Source organism: Prosopis cineraria, unplaced genomic scaffold (assembly GCF_029017545.1).
Source record: "Prosopis cineraria cultivar Desert tree isolate PC_DT_omini unplaced genomic scaffold, ASM2901754v1 PC8, whole genome shotgun sequence".
NCBI classification, from domain to species: Eukaryota; Viridiplantae; Streptophyta; class Magnoliopsida; order Fabales; family Fabaceae; genus Prosopis; species Prosopis cineraria.
In genome coordinates, this window is record NW_026555339.1 from 2,253,773 (window position 1) to 2,276,781 (window position 23,009).

A 23,009-nucleotide genomic window follows, 5' to 3' on the forward strand; every position below is an offset into this window, starting at 1 on the left:
AAATTTGGTACATAAATTTAAAATTACATAAATATCTTATATACAAGTTTTATTTTAAAAATGAAATTCACCTCTCATGCGCGCACATGCTCGTTTACAGAGAACAACATGCTTTCTATATCAGGTTTAATATGCCACCTATGTCTGAAGAAAATCTTGCCTAAGGATTTCTGTAGCTTTTTAATGATAAAAAAGGGCCTAATAATTTTAAAATATCACTACAACCCAGGACCTAGTTGAAAATAAGACTTGGTGTATGGAAAACACAACAAAATGAATGTCTGCCTGTTAATAACGTGCAATTACTTGTCAATATTTGAGCGATTACTTGTTTACACTTGTTATTTATGCATGATTATTTATCAAAACCTAAATGGTTATTTGTTTTATGTGAAATATAATAATTCCATTCAATCCAAAATATAATTTTTTTTCCTCAGCTAATCTTGATTCAGAATATAAGCAATATAGCGTGTGGAAAAAAAAAAATCACTTCATTCTGCAACATAAGAATATTAACGATGTTGGCCAAAAAAGAAAAGGACAACAACGATAATATCACCCGCAACATCGCATTCACTATTTATCTTAAATTACATTAGATATTTTGATATGTTTATATTGATATATTTTTTAAAATTTGAATCTAAATGTTGAAGCATAATGTGTAATTATTTATTATATACTTATCAAATCTATAATCTAATTATCAAATAAGGATAATGATAAATCGGATTGCGGCATCAATTTTGACTATAAATGGATGCTATCACCCTCTACGCGTTACTTACGATCTCTCAAAGTCTCAATACTAGAACGAGTGATGCAGTGCCCCGATGGAAAGATTGCTTCGTGTATTTATCTTCAAGCCGATGCCGTTGCCCCGGAGGTTCTCTCGCCGTTCTGGTTTTTCCTGCGATGGACTCGGCGGCACCGTTCGAAGCCGCCAAGATTGGCACGACCTAAACCAGGAATTCTTTAAATTATCCAGTCACGTATAACGCAATTTCAAACATCGAAGCCTTCCCGAATTTGGAGCCCGTAATCTGTTGGTTTGTGGTTTTTCACCTCACGGAAATACGATTTTTCTTAGGTACTGATCGGATCTTGAAGGCTGATATCCGGCATCTCGTGTTCTTGTGCGTATGAGAGTCGTCCTCGACGATTAACGCCATTATCGGTGGTGTTAGCATAGGCAAAGGATGAATTTACAAGATTCTTGTTTGTGAAGTTGATAGTTGGAGGGACAGATTGGTTTGATTTCAGAGGACCGCGAGAGAAGTTACAGTGAAGGCGAGGTGTGTGTTATGTGGTCCTGAACTTAATTTATTGATTGTAGGCCTTTGCCATGACGGGTGCGCTTGCATGGCAATTCAATACTTAATAAAATTTCATTTTCTGGGGTTGGAGGGGGAGATGCTGCGGCCGGTTTTTGTTCTTTGTTTTTGCGCCGGCCTGCTCTTCCCCTTCTTGGTGGTGCGTGTCTCTCTTCGTCATCCTTCTCCTCCACTTTTTTTCCCCCCGGCGCTTCTTCTTCTCTACGTTGTACGTACGCCTCGTAATTTTCCAGTGACTTGTTTCAAGACGAAAACACGAAACAATTCGCATGTAAAATCATGTTCGAAGCAAAACCAAGCAGATCCAAAACCGCGCGACACATGTATACCCAATAACCAACTGATTGACAAGAGCATACGTGTCCAGTCCGTGCCTGAACAATTGGATAATGAGAAATAAGGAATAGACTTTGCCAATGGGAGGCACATGGGCCTTCCCGCCAAGATGTGTAATGTGGGGGCAAGATGGTGTGAGATTCAGAAGCCCAAACCGCCATTTCAAAGCCTATAAAATAAATAACAACGTTATATTATTTTTTATTAGTTATTGTAAAAAATATAAAAATATTATCATAATCAATAATTACGCTTATGAAAACAAGTTAGCGGTAGGCCATTCTTAAACAAACAAATATTATTAATTAGGCTTAAGCCAGGGCGGTTGCGCCATTCTTAAGCAAACTCCGATCACAACGGCTATTTCAAATCACCGACCTTCGCCGTGCGGGTTTGTCTCAGGCGAACATGCATGCTGGGAGCCTGGGACGACCGTGACCATTCGGTTAAGGCTGTTAAATAAGGTGACGTGGTCGGACAAGCGAGCTCTGTTGGAAGGCACAATAGGAGCCACGGGGCTGCAGAATTGTGCCGACACGATGATTGGACACTGGCATCTCCGAGGAATCTGTGACCGAGAGAAGAGCAGAGTTAGCAGCGCTTTGGAGATCTTGATGAGGCCCAGGTTGCTCTTTCCCGATGAGCCTACCAGTGGACTTGACAGGTTGGTTTCATGCTTTTGCCGCCTTCTTCTGGATTTCTGTATGATTGGAATATTTTGAGCAAGTTAATTTGTCTTTCAGAAAAAAGAAATTAATGGAATTTCGTTATTTCATTTTAATGTGCTTGATAGCTACATTTTGATGTAAACTTTACTATACAGTTAATCCTCTGATTACTTCATTGACTTGGCTTTAAGAAAACCATTATAACAGTAGGATTCTATTCTCTAAACACAACAGTTACCTCAGTTCATTAACAAAAATTGTTACCGAGTTGATCAACTGGCATTTTCATGATTCCTTTTTTTTTTAAATATATATATATATTTATATTTATCATTTATGTCTCTTTTTGTCTTTGCATAGCTATAGCCTCGGTGGTGCATGATGGCCTCTCGAGAAAAATGCTAAAAAATATTATGCAAGAATTCCCAGGGTTACCTGTCTGCTATCCCTCACAGTTAGAGAAGGATGATCCCAAACTTTATGCTAATAATCTTGAAGTTTGATGGCTACTGAGGTATGAAAACTCAACTAATGCATGACATAGAAAGTTCAGGAAGCCATTCATATCAGACCTAACACTTTACCAGCATGTGTCTATTCTGGTTTTTTTATTGTGTACATAGGTCCTTTATGCTTATTTTACTAATACCTTCGGATTTGCAAGCATTTTGGCAGGATATGGATAGTGGTCTATTCTATAGCTCTCACAATGATGTGTTTGCCTGTATGGACTTTTTTTTTTTGCCCCCTTAACTTGCAATTCAATTCTCTGCGTCCCTGATTACATCCTATGTATTCCTGACTCCAATTCGAGAATGAATTGGTTGTGATGGATTTATTATGTACATTAGATTTTTTAAATATCTTTTTCCATTTCCATGTCCTCGTTGTGGAAGTTAAACATTTGAATGAGAGAGAGAGTACCGTTAATTTCCTGTCATTAGCAGATACTTCGCTTAATGGGGGAGTGGAATTGTTAGACTGTGTATAAATACTTGATTTGAATCATTTGGTATTTCCCGCAGTTTCACTCTAAACTTTCATATAATTGATAAAATGATATAAAATTGTAATAACGTGTAATACTTCATCGTGTTTCTTTCACTTCCATTCAGCAAAGAGGGCGCCAACCTCTTTTTCTGAACTATAAAAAGCTCCGGTTGGAGATTGCCAAACTCCTGATTTCTCGTCCATTGTATTCTTGTCATGGCTTCCATTCTGTTTTCCCCCTCTCTGCACCAAGAAGCATAGCCTAATGGCGAATCCTTATATTATTTAGGAGTGTAACATCTGTCGATGCTAGCTTGATATTGTTTATGTTTTGCTTGCAGGGTAATTTGATACTTTCAGATATTGGGCTGGCTGAAAAGCGGACATACTTTAAGGGTGTTTCAGGTGCTTATTGGTGCACGTGTACAGTATAATACTTTTTATAATATGCATATTCTTAACCCACCCTCCTCAGGGGGCCTCTCTTCCAATCCCCTACTCTGCATGGTTCTCCATACTAATTGCAGAGGATCTTCTGGAAGCTGAGTTGATACATAAAATGTTCAAGAACACGATGGTCATAATATATTGCATTATTTTAGGGGGAAAATGAAAGAATTATCTGTACTGTTTTTCAAATTTGACTGCAGTTAAAGTTGTTTGTTCTGCTGTATTAGTGGTATCTCTTGATTGTTATACTATATTAATTGATTTAGTTTCTATATTGCCTTAGGATCTCCATTCCCTTTCAACTCTTGGGTACAGGCTAGCTCTTTCTCATGTGTCATGTCTAAAGCTGCCGCGGCCGTTCTTTTTATGCATACCAACTTACCTTTGTCAGTAGAAGTATTTGTCTTGAGGTTTCTGAGTGTTCTAGGCTGAGCTTGAACCTAGGTTTTATTTTGCCATTTTTTTGCGGAAATTTAGGTCCATAAATTATCAGGGATGACTAAAATACTGGCATTTCTGCCTGGAGGTGTTGTCACTGAAAGAATTCACGAAGCTGTTCCCCCTATGTTGCTATTCCCAGGTTATTATCCTGACTATTTCATGTTTTCTGGGTCAATTTAGCTACCCTTGGCATACAGATCTAAATCAGTTTCGTAGAATAGGATTAATTTCTTTTGTAATGCTTTACCTTTCTGCTAAAATTATCTGATGATTGATCTGTGTCCTACGGAATAAATGTGCTATGTGTCTTGGTTTTCATTGGTGAACATTATTGACTATTCCTCAGGCTTGTGATCCAGAAGGGGAACTATTTTCCGCATTTGTCTTTTTCCTAATCTTTTCAACTTATGAGTTTTAATTTATGTTTATTTCTTAGTCACTCCATATCTCTTCTTATCAATAATTTATTTATTCATCTAAAAAGAAACTTCATCTCTCATTTGTTTATCTTTAAACTAGATGGGTGAGCTCTTTCGTCGCATGGAGCATGATGAATGAGCCATGTTGCTTGACTTGTGAATAATACGTGCCATGGATTTACTTTATATTGATACTACTGTAAACATTAAATTTCTAATTTATTATGTTGCTGGTGTGTGAAATATCTGGTGTCTTTGGTAGCACTTGTCACATTATAATCAAATATGTCCAGAGGCTGACCCACGTTATGGTTGTGGGGGCCTCTTCCATGTATTTATGGGGTTGTTATTTGTTAACGCTCACAAGAAACATCGCTCCTCTATAAAATATGAAAAGCGAAACATACTAGTATATTATACACATACCTATACAATACATATTGTGTGTGTTTATTTGTGTTTTTATTATTATATTCACATAAAGATATAGTATATATTTTATTACTTTCTAATTTTATATATAATTCACTTTCTAGAAAAAAATGATTGTCCTTTTTATAAAGTATATCACTTTACAAAAAAAGATAGATCATTAATTACTATTTTTTTTACCTTTTTACAATTTTTATGAGTAGGGTAAGATGTTACAAATACGAGAGGAAATATTTTTAACAATAATGTGTTTGATAAGGTAAACTGAGGAATTTCTTTTTTTTATAGATATCATTAATAATTTAACTATTAGTTAAAGTGAGGATAGTGATAAAGGATAGCATTGAGAAATGACTGAGGGGGCTAGCTTCATCAAAATTGCTTTTAAATTTTTGTTATAATTATTTTGTAAAAATAAATTATAAAATTTAAAATGCCATTAAATCATAGGTATGCATAATAACATGCTAAAATACAATACCAAATCATACCATATATCTAATATATCACTTTTTTAAATTATATATAAAATATGTTTGTGTAAGTTCTTTTATTTTTAATTAATTTTTATATGCCATTATATATTGTTGATTTATATATATATATATATATATATATAAGAGATCTTCAAAATTTATAAAATTATAATTTAATATACATACTTTAAAACTATATGTGTTTAACTTAGTTAAGTTACTCTTATTAGTATCAATTTCAAATTGAACAAAAAATAAATAATATGCTCATGCAAATGCTCAATTTTATAATATTTGATTATAAATAATTTAGTTAAAAAATTACACTTATAATATAAACATCTAGTATCATTTGTTGTTAATGAAACATTAATTTTGGTAATAACAGTATTTTAATAAAATACTCTTTTTAATCTTATATGTCAGTCATTTCTCACTATCCTCACTTGAACTAGTAGTTAAATTATTAATATTTTCTGCGAAAGAAAGAAATTTTTCTGTTTACCTGATCAAATATGTCTTCTTTAAAAATATCTCCTATTACATAATTGACATCTTATCTTACTCATAAAAATTGTAAAAGAGTAAAATTAGAAGAAAAAAATAATCAATGATCTATCTTTTTTTTTGTAAAATGATATACTTTATAAAAAATATCAAAAGGTGAATTATATATAAAAGTAGAAAGTAATAAAATATATGCTATATTTTTACATGAATATAACAATAAAGACACAACAAACACACATAATATGTATTACATACTAGTATATTTGGCTTTTCATATTTCATATAGGGGAGATGTTTTTTGCAAGGGGTTAATAAATAGCAGCCTTATAAATACATCACCCACCCCCCCCCCCAAAAAAAAAAATCATAACATGGGTCCGCCTCTGGTTTTTTGGCAAGTGCTCTGATACTTTCTATGATTCTAAAACACTCTTACCAGAGATTTAGTCCTGCCGCTGTGGTGAGTGGTTATGATGTTTTAGTTTTATTGTACTTCATGAATTTCCACAATGAGAACTAATATAGCAACTAGCATCTTTAAAGTTATGTTTTGCTTTGTGGGTCACGTTTTGAGGCTATGGTTTTGCGTTGGCTTCAACATAAATCAAAGCTGCGTTTATCGTTTCTTAAGCCTTATTTTATGTTGAATTTTGATGGTATGCTTGAATCTTCAGCAATTTTGAGGGAACCAGTGATTGGTACTCTATTTAACTTTTCTAAACTTGGAGGTGGGAAATGTCAGTAGTGCCGATGAAGAGTTAGTCTGCCACAATTGAAGGTTAAAAAGGCGGTGGGAAATGTCACGGTCTTCTCATCTGATCATATTAAAATTATAAATTTCCATTAATTTTAGCGGATTTTTAAATATTTATTTTGTTTATATTACTGTTTACATTCACACATCCCACTTGAACTTTTCACTAAAAATTTATATGTTGATATCTTCTTGACAATAATATGTCTACTTTAATTTATATTAAATTTACATTGGTTAAATAAATGTAATTTTTGAACTTCTTTTTGCTTGTTTCACCTTTAGTGGTCATTGTCTTCTCTTCTGGTCATATCAAAATGGCAAATGTAGTTTTAGTAGAGTCCTAGGCATTGTCCTCACATTTACGTTGTTTAGATTGAGTGATTCGTGTTGGTGTAGAGTGGATGCGAATCTGCATTAGCTAATCGTGTGGCATTATGGGAGATCCCGCCTAATCTGAAAAAATGGCATTGTTCAAGGTGATTAAGTCTGTGGTTTGGATAGGGTGATTTTTATGACATGAAGGAATGAACAATGGAGTATTGATGAACTCATCATTTGTACTCAAGGTAATTGTTACAGATTATTGGGTGCTCCATTGCAATTCTTGGATTGCTTTTGCACTATCTATCACGTTCCTTGATTTTCATTTCCATTAATGTCAAGAGACATTGTCCTCTCCTGTCCATGCAACGCATCATTGCCTTCATTAGGATGCTATGTTTTCAAATTGGGCTTTTTCTACTTTAGTGCTCACGGTCTTTACATTTGGTCATATTAAAATTATAAATTTCCATCAATTTTAGTGGATTTTTAATTTTAATATTACTTACATTTTTCATTATACCTAGTCAATTTTTTTAAAATTTTTTATTTTATTATATTTATTTTGCTTATATTACCGAGATCTACCACTTGAACTATTCATTAAAAATTTATATGTTTGATATCTCGTTCACAATAATAAGTCTATTTTAATTTATATTAAAATTAAATTTTTTAAATAAGAGTAATTTTTGAACTTTTTTTTTTTTTTGGCTTGTTTCACCTTATGCTCACGGTCTTCTCTTTTGTTCATATTGAAATGGTAAATTTCCGATAGTTTTAGTAGTCTTAGACATTATGATGTACAATGGGAAGGAGGGAAGAGAAAGAGAAGGAAGAGAGAGAAAAAATTATAGAAATTATATTTGATTTGATTTAAATTTTATTAAAATTTGGTTTAGGATTTATTAAGATTTGATTTAGTATATATTTAGGGATTGATATTATTTTTTAAGTATCTTAGATTTATTTTATATTTAAGTATTATCTCATATAAAATAATCTTAATTGTCCTAATCAACCATTATTCCATATTCCATCCACATTTTCCTAACATCTTTACGTTGGTTAGATTGAGTGATTCATGTTGCGCGTAGAGTGAATGCTACTTGTGTGGCATTATGGGAGATCCCTCCTGATATAAAAAATGGCATCGTTTAAGGTTTTGATTAAGTTTGCGGTTTGATTAGGGTGATTCTTATGACATGAGGAAATGAACAACGAAGTAGTTGATGAACTCATTATTCCTGCTTAAGGGAATTGTCATATATCGGATGATCATTTGCAATTCTTGGATTGTTTATGCATGATCAATCTCTATGTGTTCCTCAATTTTCATTTCCATAAATGTTAAAAGACGTCGTCCTCTCCTGTCCATGCAACGCATCACTGCTTTATTAGGTTGCTATGTTTTAAGGTTAGGCAGTTTCCCTTTAATGCTAACAATTTTCCCATTTGGTTTACATGATTAATATCCTTTGGTTTTAATAATTATTAAATGATTGTAATCCTTATTACCATGGTAGATGTAGCGTCTGTTTATTATTGTTTATTTTAAATTACAAATTATAAGTTTAATTTTGTTAATCATAATAGATTTTCGACCTGAGTTTTTTTTTAACTATGGCTAGCTTTTTTAATTGCAGTTAAGCTTTTTTTACTATAGTAAGGTGATTATGATAGTTGTTCTCTAATTATCATGATAATGTATGGTATTACAACTAAGGTAGTGGAGTAAATTAAGCAATATTACACGGTGTCCAAAATACAACTCTTATGCCATTAGCCGTAATCAAGGCTTGAACTACACTTAACAGACTAAAATACAATAATCAAAATACACATTATTGAATACAACCAAAATTAATCAAACATGTTATCTAAAATACACTAAATATAATTAATCAAAATTAACAAAATCACTTGAAATCGCAATTTGACAATCCCCACCACAACATCCTCATATCAAACACATTATCTAAGGCTAAGATGCATCAAAGTACATGTTTGTAAATCAATAGTACTAAATCAAAATAATGATAAACCTAGTCAAAAACAAAAGGCATAGAATTTCATATTTTCATATGTCAAAATATCCTTTCAAAATGACAAAATCCATAAATAGACCAAACAAGCAAAATGTAATAATCTAATTATCTCAACTATTTTGTTTACCAGAACTCAACCTTCTTCATGAGTAACCCCCTTTAACTATCCATTAGTTTCATTAAACCTCTATTAGATAAATAAGTCTATTTTATAGCTTTTATTGTCTTATATTATCATTCCCACTTGTAGGGTTTGTCTAAAAAGGAAAATTCACTCATGCAACCTAAGACAAACCCTAACCTTAAGTTTAGAGCCACAAAATAACAACTAACAGCTCCCTTGAAACCTAATTGGTTTAGTCAAAATACTCCCAAAACCAAAATCATCATCATCCACTCAAACTTATCCCAAAATTTCATGTAGGGAGGGAGAGGATGAGACATGCAATCGTGGTATTCTATTCTAAAAGAACTGAGGTTGGGCTATACCAGACTTAGCTTGATCCATAAGATTAGAAGATCTAAGCAATTCAATACCTCAATTTGTTTCTTTTTTTCCTTTTCTCCCATGGGAGGATACAATTCAACTTAATTAATTCAATTAAGACAAAAAATACTTATAATTATAATTCTCAACCATATAAAAATTGAGAATTATCTTATCAAGCAAGCAATATTACATACGATAATAGTGTAAATAATGCGTGAATTGAAAAATGAAAATAAAAAAAGGCAACCTCAAAGATAATATATACTAAGAAATTTCTACAGACAAGGTAGCAAATCATAGGTCAAAAGTATTTTGGGGGGGGGGGAAGCCATGTTGTACCAGGCATGAATCTTTGCCTCTTCAGCAATTGTGGCATTATTTCATTGATTAGAGAGATTCCTGTATGTAGAAACACCATCAAAATCTCGCTATTCTTCTAACAATAGCATGTAATGGAACCTCTAGACAAGGGCTTAAATCCTCTAAAATGAGTGGCATTTGTTTAGGCTTCAAGTATTCAGGCTATATCAAAAATAACTATAATTATATTGAAATTAAATTCCTCAGACAACACCACATCAAGTGGTTTGATAAGTTCAATTTCTTGTCTAATCCAACCTCAACAAGTCTAGTCTAATTGATCTTTTTTATTCACCAAGACAATTTTTTTCTTGAATCGAACTAAACCAAGTGCTATCGGGTTGGACCAGATTGTGTTGGACCAACAAGTTTTTACATTGCCCAAGGATTAGGTATAAAACTGTGATTCTTTCATTATTTATGTTTTAAGTTTTAATAAAATGCAAAAAAGTTGATGCATGACAGTGGTGAGAAGTGAGTAATTTCCCCAACCTCCCTTCATGACATGAAAAACAAGAATGCATACAAATTTTGAAAAGTACATGTAGAAATGACAAAATTGGCCAAACTAATCCTAAAGGGTTGATAATTAACAAGCTCGAGTTTAAAAGATCTTAGCCTAAAAAGCTCACTTGCACAGAAAAGTTTCCATAGGTGAAGCTTGACCCTTGACTTCTAGAGTTCAGGGTTGGTCATATGGGTTTCAGGCTTTTTTACATTTTTTTATTTTTTTAAATAAATTCATAAAAAAATAAATTTTATAGTTCTTAATTCAAATCATAAATATTAATATACTGAAATATCAAATTATTGTGGAAAGCTAAATAATTCAAACAATTATTCTCTAAATCTAAATAATAAAATCTCAAGTTATACAAGTATAAAAGTAATTTCTTGACAAAAAATATAATTTGAAAATATCAACACACATAACATAAATCAAATCATGATCTAAAGTACAAAGTAAACAATTTTTTAAAGTTTAGGTGAATAAATAATCATCTAAAATTAAACACATTATACCCTTACGAAAAGCTCAAATCTTAAAAAAAAAGAATAACAACTCAATATTTACATAATCATCCACAATATAAAAAATAAAAAAATTAACATAATCAATAATTTTAACAGAAAAAAAATATATAAAAGGGCCTAAATGAACAGGTGGTTGGTCTTAAAGCGTTGGCCCATTTGGACCTTCAGCCTTAAGATATTGAGTTTTTTAAGCCCGTTTTTGATTTCAAGCTCAAAATTTCCGATCTCAGCTCAAAAATTTTCCCGCTAACAACCATTTATGGATTTGATTAGGCTATGTTTAAGGGAAGATGGTTTCAATTAAATTAATATATTTGATTTTTTTATATTATTTATCTTACAACAAATTATTGTTATCATTATTTAATAACAAAGTAAAATTCACTTGTCATAATTTTATTGAATAAAAATATATTAAATAAATAAGGTTATGTACATAGATCACTCCAAGGAAAAAAAAATATCATTTGTAATATAAAAGATTCATGATTTGCATTGGGGTGGATCGGTCTTATTATTTTATTTTTCTCAATTGATGTAATTACTTTTTAGAAAATTTGCAGTTATATATTGATGGATATTGACTATTATTTATTGTATTTTTAAATTATTTTTCTACCTTTATCTGAAAAAATAGCATATACTACTAAACAGAGTTTACAGTATCCAAAATCTACTGCACTTCTGTGCTATTTTAAAATTAAATTATACTAGATAATTTTTAAGAGTACATTAGTTGTTATGGTTTCTTATACATTTGGAACAAAAACAAAATATCACAAACTCACTTAAGGCCATTTGATATAATTAATATCTTGAAATAGAAAAGGGGCTTCGAGTATTTTCTTTGTAATTGTTTCATTAGAAATTTGAGGCCATTTAATACAATTATATGTTGATGGCCTTTTTATTGACTTTGATGATTGGATCTCTCCTTTTTTTTTCTATTTTTCTTCATTTCTTCTATCTTAACCATTCATATTATTTTATTAAATAATTTTTTTAAAATTATAAAAGTAATAAATAATTGAGACGAGAAAATAAAAAAAAATAAAGGGAAAAAAAATGAAAAGGCTCCCCTCCCTCCCTCCCTCTATGAATCGAAAAGGGGTAACTCGGGTGCGGAGTAATCACTAATGACTGGACAGAGAACGAGTCAAGGGTAGAGCCTGTAAAGCTGTAATCTTCTCTTTGCTTGGACAGACCCTACAAGACAAACTCACAAAAGGCAGGCTCCTGGATAATCGCATGAAGGTTTAAAAAGAAAGAAATAGCCCAAAAGAAAAAATAGAAGAAAAAAATGTTAGAAACGTAAGGCTTGTCGATTGGCCAATCCCAATGAACATTGTAAAGCTGGAAGCGGGAGAAATTGAGGGTTACTATTGTTGTGTTTTATTATTATTATTAAAATTATTATTGTATGTTTTATGAGATATTAAATATTAAATATAAATAAATAAATTAGAGATTAGTTTATTTTTATTTAAATTATATTCTTTTATAAAGATTGATATGATTCTAAATTCACTCTTGGTTAAATTTCTGATCCTTGATTTTGACAGGTCCAATAATCAATAGTACCTTGATAAACATGGGAAAGAAGGACAAAGGAGAGTAATGCCTACATCAAGTCAATTGATTCGTGGTTGTAAGAAAGAAAAACGGTGCACGGGCCGTACTGAAGCTTTGGATTAATGTCTCGAAAGCAAGGAGCATGCCGTGTGCAACTTCTGAGTGCTGTCAAGTCCCATCTACATTATATTAGTGACATGGATGAGATTGATACTGGACTATCTTTGGCCTAGACGAATGGCACTTGACTTACTTGCCTTTTCTTAGTCAATTCAAATCCAAAGGATCTTGGTTAAAACTTTGGCATTGTGTACATGCCAATTAACGTCGGTGACCCTTCAATGGATTTGTGTGAAGGCTCTCCTTTACCTTTACCTTTACCTTTGGTAGACAATCCCCTTGTCTGTGACCAAATGTCAGGACAGATGTATTGGTGTGAAGTGGGCGTAACAAAAGTGGATTATAAATTGCTTGGCAACGTTGTTTCCCTAAATTTAAATACTCTCATCTTTTAAAGAAAGTTTTTTTCCAGTCAAAATTTCGATCTTTGCTTGCTCTTCTATTGATCTTGAGTTATTTTAGTTGTCTTTTTTTTTTTTTTTTTGTGATCTCTCGAAACGCTGGCTCTCTCCCCCCCCCCCAGTGCGGAGGGCTCTTTCCTCTTTTTTAATAGGGTTAGGCTACTCTAAGGGGCTGATCTTCACCATAGCTTTTTCTGTTAAAATCTTTATTATTGAGAAAATAGAATCCATTAGGATGATAGCTTCCTCAGGATCACATTCGGCTCAATAAAGAAGTGCTTTTTCGGAGTGAAAGGAGAACAAAACCTAGATCTCAACGTTAAACCAAATCTTCATCAAGCTATACATGAGATTTGCCTTGACATAAAAAAGGCCGAACATCGCCTTGATGAACTCATGGCTAGAGAGCTGTCAATAGAAATGCTGGAGATATGGATTCCATTTTTGGTGATATTTTGCCATTGCCCTTGCATTTAGGCATATAATTTTTTACCTTTTCTGGTTTGGCACTGCAGAGTACGAAATATATCAAAGAAACAGCTGCAACTGAAAGAAACTCACATCTGAGTAGAGAACTTGCTAGCAGTGACTCCCAATATGATCATATTTTGGACCTCGAAGTCATCATGCAGCCATTTAAAGGTCCGACATGCAGTGTTGCACGTTGTGTTTTTACTTTCAGCCATGTTTTTTTCGTGCATGGTCCCATTTTAAGAAGTAGAGTACAAAATATACGAGTGTAGGCATAGTAATAATTATGTTTTTTGGTTCATTTTGTATTGATCCATAGCATATATCCACTCACTACTGTGTCCATCCCTTGCCAAATACAGAGAATAAGGTTTGCCCAAAATTTGAATTGGGTTGTTGAGCAGTCAAAAGGAGAAATCCAGCAATAGAAACTTGACTCCCTTCTTCAAAAGAAATTATGAAGCACGAGACATGACAATATTCTGTGTGTTGTGCGATGGGAAAAAACGGGACCACGATCGGTCACTATTCACTATGATGGAAATTAAAGTCCTTTTGGTTCTCTGTGTAATTGCGTCGATCTTCACGTGGAACCATCTTCCTTCCATTCAAATGGAAATGGGTGGAGTGCAATTTGTGTAGCGTGATAAATTGGAAGCTTCTCTTGCCCCATTTTCTTGGTATTGCACCTTGATGCCCGCCATGTTTTCTAAACAGTGACACATTAAAATATTACTACATCTTAAAGACTTTTCAAAAGTGTAATGAAATTTTTAAAATCAAAAACTTCTTGAGCGATTCCTTATTTTTTTTAGTTTAATAGCCACCAGCTCTTGAACTTGCCACCAAGCACTTAAAGTCTTCAACGTGAAAAACAACGAACCTCAGGCTCTTGTGGTAATGAGCCAGTCCCATCCAGAATCGCAAGTTAGTAGAGTGAAAAATGAGAGCTAACTATAGAGTAGTCGGGCTTTGAGGCCCTACCTTGAAAGGCTTTAAAAAATGAGCGGCCTTCCAAATCTTGTTTCTCGAAAGATTGATGTTAATTTAAGTATTGTGTTGTTAAAACCATTGATACTAATTCTTTTGCCATTTATTTTTGACATGATATTAACAAATTTTTTACTCATTTTTAAAACACAATTAATTTATAAGGTGTATTTCTTGATTTTGATTAATGTTATACTTTATGATATCAAATTTTTTGTATTTATCAAATTTCATAAAGTTGATCTTAATTGAAGATTTTTCTCTTTATTTTAAAATTTGATCAAGATTCTATATCTAAATTTATATTTATTTATTTTATTAAATTTTTTATTTTTAAATATTTTCAAAAAAATAAAACTGGAAAGCCCATCTCTTAACCTTTTAAATAAAGGGTAAGCTTTAAAAACAGATAATTTTTTAAAAACTAGGCTCAAGAGTTAGGGTTCTTATGAGCCGGGCTTGCTTATTTTTCACATGTACAGGTTAGTTTGGCTTAGTTATTATCATTATTATTACTCTCATAATTATAACCGGAGTGACTAGGTCAGCCCTCAAATTGGCGTTTCCATCGGCACGTTGATCGTGCATGAATAATGCTGAAACTAATTCCTTTGGAGATTGTTTGTTGTTGTCCATCAACATCTGAAACGGATTTACCACCAAATGTGCCCGTGCTCGGCAGTAACAACAAGAAAAGGATTAACAAAATCCAAAACTTGACTAAATCGGAAGTTTCGTTTAGTTTTGATCTCAAGTTATATTAACACACACACACACACACATGTTAACATAATATATATATATATATATATATATATATATATTTGTAATAATCTAACGTATATAATAAGCATAATTAGCTTTCTCGTTTCCCCTTTATAGATAAATATTTAAGTAGACTGGATGCACCACATCATTTGTGGTCTATTCAATAAAAATATAATATTTATATAATATTAAATATAAATTAATTTTGATATTAATGATAACAATGAAAGGGAAAATAAGATATTAAATGTACTTTCTGTTATAAAAATAAAATCAATTAAAAAAATCACACATTAATTTATTTAAATTAGTTAGAACATTTTAATTGAATAAAGCATAAATAATGTAATGCACTCGATTTATTTAAGTATTTCTTCATGACCCCAAATTTTGGCTTAGCAAAGTGCTTCATGTCAGGTTACTGTATTTAATAGATTTAATAATTAAATACTCCATTCCTTTCAAAATAATGAAATATAAAATTTTTAAAACATGTGTATATACATTAGAAAATGCAATTAATAGTTTAATACATTTTAAATTTATCATCAAAACTTAATAAATGCTGTCATGAAATTGTTGGAGTAAAAGTTAGTGTAAGTAAAACTTAATAACCTATTGGCTAATGCATGACCACCACCTTCTCTCTCTCTCGCTGTTATTGTTCACATCAGATGGTGCCTTAATGAAGAAGAGAGAAAATTTTCCCTCTTAACATTTGTATAATGTGCAAGCGGGGTCTAGAATTAAATTTTCTCGTTTGTTACCCTCTATACAAATTCAATATATTAATTTGTTAAATTTTTAATATTTATCGGAAAGATAATATTTTTTTGATATAGTAATAAATGGGACATATTTGAATACCGTCAAGTTTAATTAAAGATAATTCTCTCAAAATTCTTTTTACATTCACATAAATTCAAATTTAAAACCTTAAATTTAAGTAGCCATGACTTCTTTCACTAGAATTAACAAATGTTGGTAAATAATAATTTTTATTTAAAGAAAATGATCATTTGGAAACAGATATTTGATAATATTAATAACTCTACGAAGCATCTCGGATAAAAATTAGAAAATCGTAACCTTATGGCCGAGACAAAATAATACAAGTAACAGTCATCAATTGAGTTCAACTCACATCTTCGTTGTCCGTGAATTGTAAACGATTCTGATCCGTGAAATTTCTTGTGGCGTTGATAAGGCTCTAACGCCTTACCCAATAAGGGTGTTCAAAAAAATCGATCTAAACTGAAAGGACCGATCCAAACCAATCCAAACCGATAAAAACCGATCAAAACCGAACAACAATCAGGTCCGCTTCGGTTTTTATGATATAAAAACCAATTGGTTCGGTTCAAGTTCGTTTTTGAGTACAAAAAACCGAACCAAACTTGATTAAAAAAATTCTATTTATTTATTTGTAAAATATATAACCATTTATCTGCAAAAAGCATTTTGTTTTAAATTTTTTATAGTAATAAATAAACATTTTTAAAATACTTGAATGAAAATGCATAATATTAAGTGATTATAATAATCATGCTATGATCATCATTTAATTATTTATAACCTAAAAGCCTCAGCATTCAATTTATCTACAAGAAATATTTTGTTTTGAATTTTGTATAATAAGTTTTTTATTATTTATTAAAATATAGATATATAGATAAATATTTTCAAAAGATTTTAATGAAAATACATAATATTAAATAATTTTAATCTTAAAAACTTATATCAGTTTTTATGATTAATTATTGTTATCACATTGAAATTTTATTATATTTTTATACCTCTATTTATGAAAAAAAAGGAGTCAAAAAGAATTAAATTTAATTTTAGTACATAGCACCATTATGAAGATGGAGAAAAGGAAAAAAAATTAAACAAGTGCATTAAAACTTGATCAAGACCTTAATTAAACCGAACCAAACCAAAAATAAAACCAAACCAAACCAAACCGAACTTCATAAAAATCGATCAGGTCTCAATTATCAGTAAACCGAATGGTTCGATTCAGTTTGGTTTTTGCCCAAAACCAAACCAAATCGAACCTATGAACACCCCTATTACCCAATGCACGAAACTTAAGAATAATCTATATATATTCATGAATTCTAATAAATCACGTGACTTATAAGTTTTATGAAAAACTTTTTTTTTATACAATTATGAATAACTTTTTAAACCTCACATCATGCAGTAAATCTACCCTAGTTGCTTTGAAAAGGTAATATTTCAAATTTATGGTGATATGTTTAAATTATTTTAAAAGAATTGCTTTTAAGATTAAGGCTCATTTTTTATTTTTATTTTTAAATTATTCATAAAAGATTACAAACGTTCCTAAACTTAATCATGGATTACTTTTATTTTTTAATTTTAAAAATTTCATCTATTATTACCTCATTCTATTATTACCTTGTTACTTTTTCATAATTAGTTGATTATTAGTGAGCTTCACATTATATTTTTAAATTTTTTAATTATAACATATTTAAATTTAAAGATAAAAATGACCATTTGAATAGAAGTTGAAGGCAAAAATAATTTAACTTGATAAAAATATCAAAAATAGTGACATTTATTGATAAATAATGGATGTTGAATATTTTTAACATTAAAGTGATAATAAAATTGAGGGATAACATTAATTCATAATTAAATTTTAAAATATTTATAATTTTTTATGTGCAGTTTAATTAAATTAATTCTTCCTTTTATTGTGCCTTTTGGAGGTTTGGAAACTATAAAATATCTGCGCTTGGGGTGTTGGTATTTGGCACTTGGCAGTAATTCTCGGAGTTTACTCATATGGTAGGGTCGCAACGGCATCCGAACGGAGCGGGATCTGATGCTTACTACCTTTTAAGTTGTAAGCAACAACTGAACACTTTTTCTTTGGCCAAAAAAAAAAAAAACAACTAAACACTTTTTTTTTTCATTTAACTTTATTTGCAGAAGGATTTTAGATGAGCTTTTTTTTTTTTTCCGGGTAAGATGTTGATTTATTGTATTTATTATCATGACTCATGCGCTCTATGTTTTTTCACAATCCGGATAAGTGGAGTTTTTGCAAGAATAATTGGAAGAATAAAAGGAAAATAGCATTATTCTAAAGAGTGCAATCCTTTTACAAATTTTACTTTTATACTTGTGACTATTTAGTAATGTTAATCATAATTTTTTAAATTAAGGTAAAACTAATATTATTTGTAATTCAGAAGAATATTTTAAATTTAAAATATTTAAATTATAATTATCGATATGTATATTTAAATAACAAAAAAAAAACCCACTATTCATAAAGCCCTATCATTTATTCTACATTTTATAAACTATTTCCCTTCTAATTTCACCGCCCTTTTCCCGGTGCGAACAATGAGTGATCAATTATAAATTTGCAATTGCCTCATTTTGAAAAAGTGGCTCGCTCACACTCACAAAAGCTGTGGCACAGTTGGAAGAACGCGAAGCTGCGTTCCTCATTCTCAGGTTATTTCTCCTCTAAACTCGCCCATTATCCCTTTTTATGTTTTTCCTGATGCTCTTGTTTGCCACAATCTGTGTGTGATTTCGTGGCGATGTATGATATGAAATTGTTCCATTTGCCTTCTCCTCGTTTTCGACTATCTCTATCTCGACAGATCTGTTCTATTGGGTACGTATTGACTTTGCTACACGTGGCTTCGCGATCTCTGAATGCTTTCTATGCGGTCTCATTTCAGTTCATGGTTTCTTTTATTTATCTAATTATGTTTTTTCGGTTATCTGAGCGGTAGAGATTAGTTGTGCAAAACAGCACTAGCTTTTTTAGTTCTCGAGTGTAAAGGCTTCGGGTACAGGAATTTTCGGCTACCATGTTCCATCGCAGAAACAATTCCCAGCAGGGCCAGGAAAACAATGAGCTTCATGTTGAATCGAAGGTAACGAATCGTCAAATTGTAATTCACATACTTTATCCGGCTTACTTTGTCATTGAAGCTTTATTTGGTGATATGGGATAGACCTCATATTCAACAAGTTTCAATAAAATGTCTCTTTGAGGACGATGAGACCTAGAAATTGGAATTGAACCTGTTTCTTTCTTCTTCTTGTTTTTTTTGTGGGGTTTCTCGCTACTCCTGGATTAAAGCTCTGCAGCATAATGTAATCCTAACTCTATTACATAATATTGTATTACCAGATTAAAGAGCTCAGGGCTGCAATTGGACCCTTATCTGGATGCAGCTTGAAGTACTGCACTGATGATTGTTTGAAGAGATATTTGGAAGCTCGAAACTGGAATGTGGACAAGTCCAAGAAGATGTTGGAGGAGACGCTTAGGTGGAGATCAACCTACAAGCCTGAGGAAATCCGATGGGTAAGTCGTGTGAATTCCTCTTTTTCGTGGGCCAGTGTGTTGATTGGTCTGAAACACTCAATTACATTTCCCAGCACGAGGTTGCGGTGGAAGGGGAGACAGGGAAGTTGTACAAAGCAGGTTTTCATGACCGACAAGGAAGACGAGTTCTTATATTAAGACCCGGAATGCAGGTACTGTAGTTGAATAAATATTTTGAGCCTTCATGGGTATTAAAACAGAACATCTGACGGGCTGGAAGGTGTTGCAGAACACGTCGTCCATTGAGAATCAGATGCGGCATCTGGTGTATCTTCTGGAAAATGCTACCCTTGACCTTCCACAAGGTCAGGAACAAATGGCTTGGTTGATAGACTTCACTGGCTGGTCTTTGAGCAACAGCGTGCCCGTCAAATCAGCCAGAGAGACCATCAACATTCTACAGAACCACTATCCTGAGAGGCTCGCCATAGCATTTCTTTACAATCCCCCTCGAATTTTTGAAGCTTTTTGGAAGGTTCAATCTTTGCACTTACTGCCTTCACTTTAAATACAACACATGAAGTGCTAGAGGCTTTTCCTGTCCTGCTGGTTATTAGAACTGAGACCTCTTAATTGCTACCATAACTAGAAAGCACTCGAGTGATATAGCCTGTGCATCATTTTTATTATTGACAGCATTTTAGCGCTAAGGTTCCTTAATTATCCTTCTGTAAATGCAGATTGTCAAGTATTTCCTGGATAAGGTTCCTTAATTAGTCGTCTGTAAATGCAGATTGTCAAGTATTTCCTGGATACCAAGACATTTCAAAAAGTGAAGTTCGTCTATCCCAAAAACAAAGATAGCGTGGATCTCATGAAGTCGTACTTTGACGAGGAAAATCTTCCTACTGTATTTGGTGGAAAAGCCATATTGAACTATAATCATGAGGAGTTCAGCAGACTGATGTCTCAGGATGATTTGAAAACGGCTGCCTTTTGGGGATCTGATGAAAAGCTCGATGGTAATGGGCATATTTGAGACAGTCTGTAATAAATCTGTATCGGGATCAGGTAACTGCCTTGCCCTTCCCCAGTCAGGTATAAACACTGCAATCACTGTATCGACCACATTAGTTGAGAATTCGCCACACTCAGGTTAGGGAACTTCTTCAGCTAAGTTGGTTGCTAAACTAACTCATGATCTTTATCCCAGACAAACTTGCAACTGAGCTTGAATTTTTCAAAAGCATAGCTGTGTAGTTGAGCAGGAATCATTTATTTCAAGTATCAAGTATGCCCTACGTTCCCAGCATATACTTTACTTTTCATCTATAGAGTTTGCTGCATGCAATCTTAGCAATCACACGACCGTCCATTGTGCCATCTGAACTCAAAAAAAGTTCATCATCTGTTGGATAACTCTGTAAACAAGAAAAATTTGCTTTAAAGATTTCCGAATTGAAAACATGATTGCGATGAAACGGATTTGAAGGAAAAAAAATCTACTGTAAACCTCTAATCTAAACAAAGAACTGCAAGATAACCTCCATTGTTTGCTGCCTTCGAAATAATGGAGAAATTAGAGAATGCAGCTATAAAGGAGTTATTTCCACAGCCTTGTAACGTTACAAGTGGTTGCTTGACATGACCACACCAACAGGCCAACCCCATTTCTAGCATCAAACTTACACCAGTATTAAGCCATGAAGTTCCAATGTCTTCCCTGCCTATAATACCCTCTTCTTTACAAGAACGTGTTGCTGTAATGTTCATGTTCTAGTTGGAATTTTGGTATTCTGCTATCTATAAAGCAAAAATGATGAGAGACAAGGACCTGCTGTTTAGAAATGTGGCAAAAGCTAAGTCAAAGTAAAGCAAACTAGTCACAGAATGCAACTGCGATAAAATATAATCATAAACAGGTTGCATCCACTAACACACTCAAGTTCATAAATATTCCAGTCAGTCCCTAAATTTTCCCTGCGTATATACAGCACTTAAAGAGGAAATCCCGAAATGTATGCTCTTCGCGGATGATATAGTTCTTATAGCAGAGACAAGAGAAGAGGTTAATTGCAAACTTGAGTTATGGAGGAGGACATTGGAGTCGAAAGGTTTTCGTCTGAGTAGAAGTAAGACGGAATATTTATGTTGTAAATTTGATAAAGGACTATTCGAAAATAATTTGGAAGTGAAATTGGGAGATCAAATTATACCTCAAGTGGAAAAGTTTAGATATTTGGGAGCCATTATCCAAAATGATGGCGAAATCAGTGGAGATATTTCACATAGAATTCAAGCTGGGTGGTTTAATTGGAGAAAAGCTAAAGGAGTTATTTGTGACCGTAAGGTGCCTAATAAACTTAAAGGAAAGTTTTATCGTACTGCTATCAGACCGGCAATGTTATATAGTAGTGAATGCTGGGCTCTAACGGGACAGCAAGAGCATAAAGTTGGAGTAGCAGAGATGAGAATGTTACGATGGATGTGCGGACATACACGTAAAGATAAAATTCGAAATGAGAACATACGTGAAAAAGTGAGGGTGGCACCTATTGAGGAAAAAATGGTAGAAAATCGGTTGAGATGGTTTGGGCATGTACAAAGAAGACCAAGGGAGGCACCAGTGAGAAGAGTGGAACATATAAATTTGAGTCCGATTAAGAGAGGTAGAGGAAGGCCTAAGAGAACACTCTTGGAAGTTGTTGAACGTGATCTCTTAATTAATAATATTTCTAAAAGCTTAATAAATGATAGAGCACAATGGCGTCTTGCAATCCATGTAGCCGACCCCACCTAGTGGGATAAAGGCTTGTTGTTGTTGTTGTTGTTGTTGTTGTATATACAGCACTTAACTCTATACGAGCTTGCTTATGACAGTGACACTTTTTAGGATAAGAATTTATTCAATGTAGGTTGCAGGCACCCATGTCTTGAGAATGCTAGGGATAGGAAGTAATAAAGAAGTATAAGTCACTAGTAACGCCGGTCATTAGTAATTACCACGGAATGATAATATTATTAGATGCAAAAGAGGAGGTAAAAATCCCTTATTCTTGCTGAAACCTGCGACAAGAAATACGCTTTCATTGAGTTGATGAAGAAAAAAGATGAAAGCACGATCCAAAGTCAAAACTCGGCTTGTGCATAGCTATCCTGTATCTCACCTGCAAATCAAAGACATTTTCAGAACTACAGAATCTTCTTTGTAAGCTGCAAAATTTCATGCTCTAACCGTGTTGACAAAGGGAAAGCTTCTTCAAGTTACTTATCTAATCGATCTCTTTCAC

General features: G+C 32.7%; 1 protein-coding gene and 1 long non-coding RNA gene across 5 annotated transcripts; both read left to right on the top strand.

The window, feature by feature from the left end:
- Window positions 1-810: 810 nt before the first annotated feature.
- LOC129317972 (uncharacterized) lies at window positions 811-4,884 on the top strand. Its single transcript, XR_008595126.1, has 3 exons — window positions 811-2,337; window positions 2,702-2,855; window positions 3,673-4,884. It is a non-coding gene; the product is annotated as an uncharacterized LOC129317972 (long non-coding RNA).
- Window positions 4,885-18,758: 13,874 nt separating this feature from the next.
- LOC129318462 (uncharacterized) lies at window positions 18,759-21,031 on the top strand. Of its 4 annotated transcripts, none has more exons than XM_054963234.1 (6): window positions 18,759-18,890; window positions 19,178-19,321; window positions 19,582-19,758; window positions 19,833-19,931; window positions 20,009-20,254; window positions 20,513-21,031. In XM_054963234.1, the coding sequence occupies exons 2-6, from the start codon at window positions 19,256-19,258 to the stop codon at window positions 20,756-20,758; spliced, it is 834 nt and encodes a 277-aa protein (XP_054819209.1). In that variant the 5' UTR covers window positions 18,759-18,890; window positions 19,178-19,255; the 3' UTR covers window positions 20,759-21,031. The 4 variants fall into 4 exon arrangements, with proteins under 4 accessions (XP_054819209.1, XP_054819210.1, XP_054819207.1 ...); XM_054963235.1 differs by having other exon boundaries at window positions 18,778-18,890; window positions 19,241-19,321; window positions 20,460-20,585; XM_054963232.1 differs by having other exon boundaries at window positions 18,786-18,890; window positions 19,241-19,321.
- Window positions 21,032-23,009: the final 1,978 nt, after the last annotated feature.

Coding starts and splice junctions, on each gene's coding strand:
- LOC129318462 (XM_054963234.1), top strand. CDS start 19,256: ATGTTCCATCGCAGAAACAATTCCCAGCAGGGCCAGGAAAACAATGAG. Junction 19,322..19,581: donor AGCTTCATGTTGAATCGAAG/GTAACGAATCGT, acceptor TTGTATTACCAG/ATTAAAGAGCTCAGGGCTGC. Junction 19,759..19,832: donor AGCCTGAGGAAATCCGATGG/GTAAGTCGTGTG, acceptor TACATTTCCCAG/CACGAGGTTGCGGTGGAAGG.